The 10,759-nt window shown below is 39.2% G+C and overlaps 1 protein-coding gene across 1 annotated transcript in view; it reads right to left on the reverse strand.

Annotated features, from left to right (window-relative positions):
• Nucleotides 1-10,759, reverse strand: part of C5 (complement C5) — an 84,477-nt gene that overhangs the window by 52,583 nt on the left and 21,135 nt on the right. Inside the window, exons 10-17 of the mRNA XM_079790439.1 lie at nucleotides 9,083-9,198; nucleotides 7,285-7,470; nucleotides 5,874-6,077; nucleotides 4,513-4,722; nucleotides 4,246-4,395; nucleotides 3,356-3,485; nucleotides 1,586-1,648; nucleotides 281-478 (exon numbers count right to left, since the gene is read on the reverse strand). Of these exons, the coding sequence (XP_079646565.1) occupies nucleotides 281-478; nucleotides 1,586-1,648; nucleotides 3,356-3,485; nucleotides 4,246-4,395; nucleotides 4,513-4,722; nucleotides 5,874-6,077; nucleotides 7,285-7,470; nucleotides 9,083-9,198 (1,257 nt within the window). The remainder of the gene's footprint in view (nucleotides 1-280; nucleotides 479-1,585; nucleotides 1,649-3,355; nucleotides 3,486-4,245; nucleotides 4,396-4,512; nucleotides 4,723-5,873; nucleotides 6,078-7,284; nucleotides 7,471-9,082; nucleotides 9,199-10,759) is intronic.

Raw genomic sequence — 10,759 nt, forward strand, 5'->3', positions numbered from 1 at the left:
AATGAGGAGGCTGAGACTTTGAGAGGATAAACAATCATTTAGGTTTATAGAATGAGCCCGGGGTCTTGACTATGGACTAATGTATTCTGCTCCATACACTGTATGCACCTCTTTGAATTCCCAAAAATGATTAACAGATTTTTTTTCCTTAGGGGCATTTACTAGTTATCTTTTCTATTTTAATTTAAAATAGAGCATGAAAATTGCCTTTCTTCGCAGCATAAAATTACACAAAATTCTTCATATTGGGCAGAATTCTGATAGAAAACATCAAACTTACGTAGCCTTCCCAATTGCATTAGTTTATGAGACTCTTCAGCACGGAACAGGTGTGCTATGGTACAACAATTCATAAAAGCTTGGATGCATCTTTGGCCTAGCTTAATCCGGTCAGCTCGCTGTTCACAGCTTTCATCATCATTACGATAGGCTCCATCATAACAACATTTCTTCACTTGACTATGTTTGTATTTAGCAGCTGAAATGGTAATAATACAGGTGTCCTTGATTATGCATAAAGTCCTAACACCTCACGCTTAGAAGAGATCTGAAGAGATACTTGGTTTCTACTGCCATGTGACCCCCTCCCCACAAGTCATGGTTAGTTGGCTGATCAGCCTCCCTTTGGAACTACTCTAATAATGGGGAGAATGTGGTCTCATGAGGTAGGTAGTCAATTCTGATTCATATTAAATGGTTAAAGGGCTTCTTGCAACTAAGCTAAATACTAAGTCTTGAAACTGGCACCCTGGGTTCAGCACCCTTTGACTATCTGAGAAGCACTCAAGTATTTAAAGATAGCAATCATCACTACACAAGTATTTCCTTCTTCAAGCTAAATATCCTTTTCTTCCCCCAAACACTTTTTGTGTAATATGGCTTGAGGTCCTTCACTAGTGACATCACTCTTCATTGTAAGCACTTAAATTAATGTGTCTCTTTTTGTGTCATTAGAACTTAGAATAAAAGTTAGCATTAAAATAATTCATATAAAAATGGAATAAATTATTATATTATTGTAAGCATGATTATTAGTTGAACTCAGGCAACTGACTCCCAGTTCAATGTTCTTTCTATTATAACACTGCCAATTATCAAATTTCTAGTTAAACAATTATTTTAAATAATTTATATTAGACTTATTTCCCAAAGAGTAATCCAAAATACTATTAACTGTTAAACATATTTAATTAAAAAAAGATTTCCAGATATACCCCCAAATTAATTAAATTATTAATGTTTTCAGAATAAAATGAAAGAATATGATTTAATTGTTAGATTAAGTTTGTGGAGAGAAAATATTTGTGATAAATAAAAGTTTATCTTTTAGAGATAGAAATAATACTTTATTTTCTTCAGATTAAAGTATGGCAAATGAACTATTGGATGTATTTGGAATAATCTTTTTGATCATTAGATAAATTAGATGAATTAGATGATTAGTAGGTGAATTAGATGTCTGTACATATGTTTCTTTTTGCCCATTCTATCTGAGTTAGGGGACATCAGATAATGTTTAATTTTCTCCAGCTTTTGAATGATACAACCATAACCTTTTTACAATCACATGAAACTCTTAGAGTACCTTGTTCCCCTATTTTCTTTTGCAGCATTCTTCTTGGCCTGAGAATTTCTTCACAAGGTTTATCTGTTTTGTTTTTTAAATGATAAAGACAAAAAGAAGAAAGAAAAAAAAGGAGATTAAAATCTTTTTAAAAATTCCATAAAATATGTAAATATTTAAAACATTCACAAATCATTCATTCAAAATATTGAAAACATGCTTTCAACTAGGCATTGCATACTATACATCTTACTATGACTTGTTTTATCTTAGGGGAGCTCATGATCTAGTGTTTTATAGTTTGACTTGTTTGATCTGAGTTTGGTTTTGAATCCGGCAACCTTTTTGATCCACTCATTACAGAGAAATAGCCAAGTATTTAGAGTGAACAAAGTTTTTGTTGGATATGTTCTTTTTATTATTTGTTCTTTGTACTATATTATCCTATATACCATAATAAAAGGGTAATATGCAAGTCGACTGAATGAGGTGGAATAACTGGTCCCTGTGACGCGCACTGACCACATAGGAGCTGCTCCCTGGTGGTCAGTGCGCTCCCACAGGGGGAGCGCTGCTCAGCCACAAGCTGGGCTGACGGCTGGCGAGTGCAATGTCCTGCCTCCGCAGGCAGTGCTAAGGATGTCCGACTGCGGCTTAGGCCCGCCTCCTCCCCCCGCCCCCCCCCCCCCCCCCCCCCCCCCCCCGCCTGCGAAAGGGCGCAGGCTGGGCTGAGGGACCTGCGCCCCCCCTACCCCCGGGCACGAATGTCGTGCACTGGGCCTATAGTTACAAATAATAGTATTAAATATACTTATGAACAATTTTAAAACCATAGAAAGAAGACAATTAAGATGTGGTCCTGCTTGGCTGGTGTTGCTCAGTGGTTGAGCATCAACCTATGAACCAGGAGGTCACGGTTTGATTCCTGGTCAGGGCACACGGCCGGATTGTGGGCTCAATCCCCAATGTGGGGTGTGCAGGAGACAGCTGATAAATGATTCTCTCTCATCATTTTTTTTTTTTAATTCTCACCTGAAGATATTTTTCCATTGATTTTTAGAGAGGGAAAGACAGAGAGAGACATTGATTGGTTGCCCCCTGACCAAACCGACTAGTGTTTTCTCTCATCATTGATGTTTCCATTTCTCCCTCTCCCTTCCTCTTTAAAATCAATATATGTAAAGATGTGGTCCTTACCCTTAAAAAGCTCCCAGTGCAGTAGCTGAGAAAAGTTGTATAATTCAGTGTAAGAATGTGCAGTGATGCACTCCTATTGTATTACTTATAAATAGAGTTAGTCCCTACAATATTTTCTCTATTAAAGGAGGAGGGAATGATTAATTTTATGGGGGAAAGAATCCTCATAGAGGAGATGATTCTTACACTAGCTTCTCCAGGCTAATAAAAGGAAAAGCAGTTCTGATGAAGAAAGGCCCAAAAGTGTAATAGCATAATGCCATCCAAGAACTACACTTGGTTCTGTTAGCTTAAACGTAAGGTAAGGTAAGGTAAGGTAAGGTAAGGTAAGGTAAGGTAAGGTGAGGTAAGGTGAGGTAAGGTAAAGCAGGATGAGGAATAGTTGGAGAGAGTTGAAGAGAAGATCATGGGAGGCTTTGAGTACTTCACTAAAAAAAAATGTGTACTTTATTTTAAAGGCTAATGAAATGTCATTCTAATATCAGTGTAGAGAATATTCTGGAGGACGAACAATAATGAGACCTAGGAGGCAAATAGTCTATGTAAGTTTCAGTATCAATTTGAAGAAAAAACAAAAAGTGCTGAGAGTTTTACCATTTTCTTGGGTGTCATCTGCATTTGCATTGGTGAGGAAGGTGAGTCCAGCCAGGCGGAATACCTCTGCATTGTTGCGGCCACCACCTGCCCCACAGCCCAGGTCACTCTTCTCTAAAGCTTGAAATACCTGTCCAGACAGCCAAAATGTTGAGCCTATCAGATATAGCAATCATTTCTCTAAAGAACTAACGGTGTGAGTTGTTTCATGGTTATAACAAACTTGTGAAATACTCATTTATCAAATGGCCAAAGTCCAAATTTTCCAACTTCATTCCTTTAGTTTGTCCTTTTACATTTTTAAATATATACCTAATATTCAAAATTAAACCAAGAACTAAGTCTTAAGCTTTGGTGAGGAGCTTTTTAGAAACTGATCCATGGTGTTTTGTACTTAGAATACATGCTGCAAATGATAGAGCAGGCAGTTAGACAGGTATGAGCAGAACATGAATGATAGGCCAGATATGGAATGTCAACAGGGCACAATGTCTTAGGTGCCTAGCAATGAGCAAAACTGGGAAACAAATATTATAGGCTAGTACGTTACCCTCAGGGTGACCTTTCTCCCCACAGCGTCATAAGTCATATGGTTTATACTCCCTTAGAGGAGGAACAAGGGGTCAGGAGATAGTCTCATACGACTCGCATACAAGCCCTTGCATGACAACACCCTTAAGCATTAAGCGCTCAGGACAGTGAGGTTCTGACCTGCATCAAATAATCTTAGGAACAAAGTCTCATGTCTGTTGACCACAGAGACAGAGTTTTGGTCAAAGTAAAGATAACATCTAGGCCTCAGTTGTGTTCCAGCTCCAGGGGGCCATACCTTTTTGAAGCACTGCACAGAGACACCCAAGCACCGTAACCAAGATTATGCACTACTTAACCTTTTCTAGGGACTTCTTGGCCTTCCTTTGGACTCCATATATAGCACTGTCCACTGCTGTTAAAGCCACCCAGGAATCTGAGTGCGTTGCCAAATGAAGAGATACATGTTCACCTGGAGAATATGAATCTGTATCTGGAGACAGATAAACCTAAAAAATCATTTAGAAAAAAAAAAGTCATTTTTATGAGATAAAATTTCATAGGCTGCTGTTTATAGTCTCCTTTATTCAGAAAAAAATTAAATTGTGACATCATTTGTGGCTTACCTGAAGCTGGTTGCCACATTTTTCTTCAATATTTAACCAGATTGAGTCAGACACTAATTCTGCTGTCTGCTCTCCTGTGACGATGTAATAGACCAGGATACGGGCTGAAGGAACCATGTTCAGTGTCACTGGAGCATTTATACTTTGATAAGGGGAATCTGGAAGTTTCTCCCTTGTGCCAAAGTGAACGATTTTGCCCTTGGATAAAATCTAAAAATAAAGAGTGGCAACAATAACTACAAAAACAAAACCTTTGTTTCAGGATGGAGCTTGGAGCTAGAATATAAATTATGCTAAAGAAAAGAAAGTTAAGTTGTATGAGCCTACTGTGTGTTTTATTTCCATTGTGCAAATGAATGGAGTGAGGCTCAGGAATGAACAAAATGTCATACTGATTTTAGTTCAAAATCACATAATTAGGAAAACAGAGAACTAACAAATCTGTTTAAAATCACTAAAATGTCCTTTGTTTTACAGATTTAAAAAAATAGACAAGTGAAGTACATCTTATTAAGGAATTAATTTTTAAAAGCAGAGGTTAGCTTCTAAGTTGGAAGCGTAAGTTTTTTTAAAAATTACAAATTACAAAGTTTTGGTCCCTAAATAGGTTCCCTATTTCTTCATCAGCCAATATGATCTTTGATCCTCATTTTTTTTTTAATTTCTTTATAAAAAATGTTTAAAAATCCATCACTACCATCTGTTTGGCTTGCCCCATCACTAACATCTGTTTGGCTTGCCCATTGGAATAATTCATTCCATTTCTTTGACAATTATCAAAAATCCCTTAATATTTTTCATACATTCTTCCCCTAGATTTCACAGACAGGCATTACTGACCACCTCTGCTAACTGAAGTGATTTAACAAGGAATGTTATAGAGCTATAGAACTGGAGCAGGTATGATATGACTCGACACTTAAAAACAGGATTTGGGTTCTCCTTTTATGCCAGTAAAATGCATATATTTTAAATAGGTCTAAATGTGTAATCTTTGACCATGATATAGGGCATAGGTAACATGAGAATTTAATTAGACTCTCTCTGAGGAGTAGCCAGCTGTCTTTGGTGAAAGGAGATCAGACAAGGAATTAGAGGTTCCCAGTTCAAATCAAAATCTTCCTTTTCCAATCTGAGTGACCATGGCAAGTCCTTTAACTTCTTTGTCTCTCAGTTTCCTCATCAATGAAATGGTCATGAAAATCAAAGGTTTTTTAAAAACTGGTTATCAAATTAGATGATGCTGTTGAAATGCTTTGTTAAAACAAATTTTAGGGATCATTCTAATGTTTCTCTATGTGCAAAGGAAAATGTCCCAGGTGGGGGAATAAATAGATGCAATTTTATCATTATTTACTTACCAAGTAATTATAGTGAGTTATTTTGTCAATATATGGACTTTTTGGGGTAACAATAATATTCAGATTTTCTCCTACGAGCATAGGTTTATAGGTTCCAGTCCAGTCAATATAAAGGTAACTTTGGCTCAGAGATGAATATGTTTTTGCTCTGTAATATTTGCTGGCCTGATTTTCTTCTGGAAGATCTGGATCATTGGTCCTGACCTAAAAGGGAACATTTCAGAGACTGGTTGATAGTGATAAAATGTTTTATGTAAAATATACCTTTTAAATTTCTTTCTTTGCTTTCTAAATTTCACACCACCAAATGCTGAAGAAAGGAATACCTCCACTACTCCCATGTTTATACTGCTGTGGTATTAAGTAACTTTATAAAGACTATGGACAATAATTAGAACCATATGGACTTATGGGCTGTGGTGGGAAAGTCTGGTGAAGTGAAGAGAGAAAGATGCCCCAGGAACAAATATTAGTACCCTTCCTGAAATGTAATGGCAGGTTGGGGATTCCTCTTCCTATGTGTTGGGATGGCAACACATAATTTGGGGTAGTGGTAGGGAGGTCATGAGGACTGGAGGATAGGAGTTGTGAATGGACATCACAGAGAGTCTCCGGCCCAATTTCATTGTGGAGCAATAGCACAGAGGAGTGCTTATAAACATGGGATGGGGCAGAAATGATGTCATATCCACCTTTGACAGCAAAAGGGTTAGTAGTTCATGCTCTGGAATGGTTTGCATCACAGTGCTGCCATTTATTAACTCTGGATAAGTTATTAAAGAGAAGTTTGAAGCCTCTGTTTCCTCAGCTGCAAAATGGCAATCATAATATTCTCTAACTCATAGAGCTGATTAAGTGGATATTAAAAGTGATCTACATAAAATTCTTAGCCCAATGTTTAGCAGTTCATAAGCACTCAGTAGATCACAGTGAATGGATGGATGCTGTGGTCATTAACGTGATGAACTTAATCATTTTTTTTACCTGGAAAGGGGAACTTAGACATTATTTGCTAGGAGAGATGACTATTAAGTGAGCTCTAAGGTGTAGTGCTTCATGCGTAGAAGAAAAGGGAGGCTCCCACATTCAACCCTTTTATGGCCCTGAAAATAAATAAAAATTGGGGGAAAGAATATTCCAAACACTGACTTCCACTGCTGTACCTATTCTGAAGCTTCTAGATTCTAATATAGTCTTACTAAAGTAAAAGAAAATACTTAATTCCCAAATAAAAAAGTGATAAATTTATCCTCCTCTAGTGCTATTTTTATTTATTTATTTTTGGGTGCAACATTGTGGAATTGTTCACTGGACTTAAGTATAAAATTTGCTGCATCTGTTCTGCACACTAGCCAAAGCATACAGTCAAAAGTGGACATTGTGCTAGAAAATTTAACCGAATTCAGCTCACAGTAAACTCCAGCGCTGTCACTGCAGATGGGAGATTCACCACAAATGAAGCCACTCCATCACTGGAACCTGTTACACTTTCCTTTGACTCCAACTCAGCCATCTCTTGGTTGTCACTGACCGTTTGTGCACTCAGGGTCACTGGCACCCCTCCTACTAACTCATCAAGCGAATCCTTAACTTGTACCTGTTTGTCGGAACATTTCAAATTCAATTCAACAGCTCAGCACTTGTTTTAAAGCATAACAATTCTGAAATAATTTTTTTCTCCCCATGGAAAGTATACACTGAGTGGCCAGATTATTATGATCTCTGAATGCCCCCACCTTAGGTTCTGCCTTCACACTTCACCCAGATTTGGTTCTGATTGATCAGTTTCTATGCTAGTCAGCGGCAAAAGCTCCGCCTCCTAGGCAGCCACTAGCTCCTTGCACTTCACCCAGATTTGGTTCTAATTGGTCGGTTTCTATGCCAGTCAGTGTCAAAAGCTCCACCTTCTAGGCAGCCATTGGCTCCTCACACTTCACCCGGATTTGGTTCTGATTGGTCGGTTTCTATGCTAGTCAGCATTTCCAGGCCTATCAACGGCCCTGATCAGAGAGGCGGGGCTGATCAGCAGCCCCAGTGGAGGCCCAAGAGAAAGAGAGGCGTGGCTGCTGGCCAGGCCTGGAGAGAAAGAGAGAGGAAAGTGCTGAATAAGAGCTGCCACAGAGGCTATGAATCAGACCCTGCTTCTCTCTCCAAGCCTCTCTTTGGGCCTGATCTGCAGCCCCCTCAGCAGTTTATTTTATTTTATTTATTTTTTCTTCTTTTTCTTTTTCTTTTTTTCTTCTATGTGGGATGGTTGATCTTGAGCCTGCAGGGAGCAAGCTGGCTCCAGACTTCTCCAAGTCCACATTTCTTTGCCTCCAATTCTTACGTGTCCAAAGACAGGGAACCACAGACACGTCTTTGTAGGAGGGTCCCCTCAGCAGTTTAATGCAATGCCTAACATCCTATCTAATAAAGAGGGAATATACTAATTGACTTTCACACCACCACAAAGATGGCGGTGCCCACAGCCAATAAGGAGGGAATATGCTAATTGACTGCCCCACCCTCAAAGATGGCAGCACCCACAGCAAATAAGGAGAGAATAAGCTAATTTACTGCCACACCTTTAAAGATGGCAGCACCCAGTCTCCTCAGCCCCACCAGGGTGGCAGGCATGCAGCAAGGCCGGGCCCACCCTTGTCGCAAACCTGCCTCTGGCATCCCCCAGTCCCCTCAGCCCCCCAGCCCCCCAGGGCCAGCCTGAGGTACAGGCAAGCCTCAGATGGTGGCTGCCCAGTCACCCAGGGCTGGCCTGAGGTGCATGCAAGCCTCGGATGGTGGCTGCCCAGCCGCCCAGGGCCACCAGAGGCTCAGGTAACCAGGGCCAGCCGAGGTTTGTGCTGCTGGCAGTGGCAGCAGCAGAGGTGTGATGGAGCATCACCTTCCCCTGATTGCCAGGTCGCCTTCCACCTCTGAGGGTTCCCAGACTGAGAGAGGGGGCAGGCCTGGCTGAGGGACCCTCCCTCCAGTGAATGAATTTTCATGCATCGGGCCTCTAGTATTAAATAATGACACTTGCCCTAAGGCTGAAACTGGCCTGCAGTTTCCCACCCCTGTCCACATCACAGGAGGGGCAACTTTTACAGAATGAGTTCCCTCCATGATTTGCCTCTCTAGGGTTCTTCCCCTATTTGCTACACCCATGTTTTCTGTAAACAGAAAAAGACAATTATATTCAGCAGTTTCTCTCCCTGCCTCCCACCTACCTTGATAGAATATGGAATTCCAGGCTTCAAGAAAAGAGGAGTAGCAACCAAATTCAGTTTGTAGGGAGAGAGGACATATTTGATGGCTGAAAATTCTGCCTCTTCAGAAAATCCACCTGAAGAAATGACAGGATCATGTTGACCTTTTTAGAATTATCTACACGGGGATCTATTTTATGTCACTATGACTCCACAGACTTGTTCTTTCACTCACTCCATTCTGGCACTCATTCATTTATTAGTTGTAAGTAGGACATACGTCTTGGTTCAGAGGGGCAGTACAGAGAAGAGATTAAACCTCAGGCGTTTCCAAAGCCTATGTACAAGGCTTGTATGTAAATATATCCCATGCAGAATTAGAGCTATAGAGCTGGACTGAGGAAGAATGCAAAGAAGGGACACTACTTCTCATCAGTGGTCTGAGTTTCAGTTGATTATGTAAAAAGGATTAAGGAGAGAAGGGAAAGATAGGTCAGAGATTGAGCTTTACAGGGGATTTACCATTAGAGTGGAGAAATATGGAGAGAAATGTAGAGGAAGTCAGAAAAGAGTGCTTGAGGTAGAGAGAATCAAAGAATAATATCTCCATCTTAAGGCTTTTTAAGAACATACCACCAAATAGTTTTAAATGTTAGTTTTTTTTAAATTATAGTCTTATGGGGTTTTATTTATATATAATTTAATGCAATGCTTATTTAGGGAATGCCTAACATTAAATAATGACACTTGCCCTAAGTCTGAAGCTGGCCTGCAGTTTCCCATTGAGGATCCACTGGCAAGAGCCCAATAGCATTACCCTCCAGCTAAACTTAAGCTAAACTATTAAAAATAACACACAAAGTTCTAGTGTCCCCAAACTCCTTCCCAATATTACATCCCTAATACTCCCTATACTTTGGCTAACTGGATAATATGTTATTATCAAAGATCAAGATTCACTTTCCACCCTTGGTATGTCCTTGTATAGAGGATGCTGACTTCACCCTATCTACCATTCTTGTCTCAAAACCTTACTTATCCTACAAGACTGATCATCTTTAGGACACTGTTCTTGGTTGCTCAACCATCACCTAAGAGCTCACCTTCCTCTCAAGGTCAATAACATTAATTATTGTGCTTAAAGCATACATAGAATTCCTTTGTGTTATAGAATGCTTTGTTTACTTGTGTTATAACTGATGCTAGTATGTTGTTAGCCTTTGAGTGCTGATATTATACATCATTCATATTTGGAAGCCTGCATGCTTAGCGACACTCTGACTACTTTATAAATATTTATTAAGCTGAATTTATTTGAAATAAATTGAGCAAAAATAAAAATAAGGAAGAAATATTAAAATAATGATAAAAACAACTCCAGCCAGGGCAAGGAGTTATTAAATTATCCTCATTATCCAACATCTATTGGACATCTGATATATACAAGGTGCTCAATATCTGAATATTACCTCCATTCTTCTATTCTAGATGTACAAATTTAAAGAGGTGAAAGAGGCATTAGGGTTAACTTTAATTTTACAAAGAAAGAAGACAGACAGACAGAAAGAAAACGAAAAGACTCAGTGTGGTTAAATTATTTGTTCAAGGTTAGTTGGGGTTCAATATGAACCTGAAAATATAAAGAACATTAGTAATCAAGACATACCAGAAGCAAGACAATTTGACTCAATGTGGAAT

Source organism: Cnephaeus nilssonii, assembly GCF_951640355.1.
Source record: "Cnephaeus nilssonii genome assembly, chromosome: 14".
Taxonomy (NCBI): Eukaryota; Metazoa; Chordata; class Mammalia; order Chiroptera; family Vespertilionidae; genus Cnephaeus; species Cnephaeus nilssonii.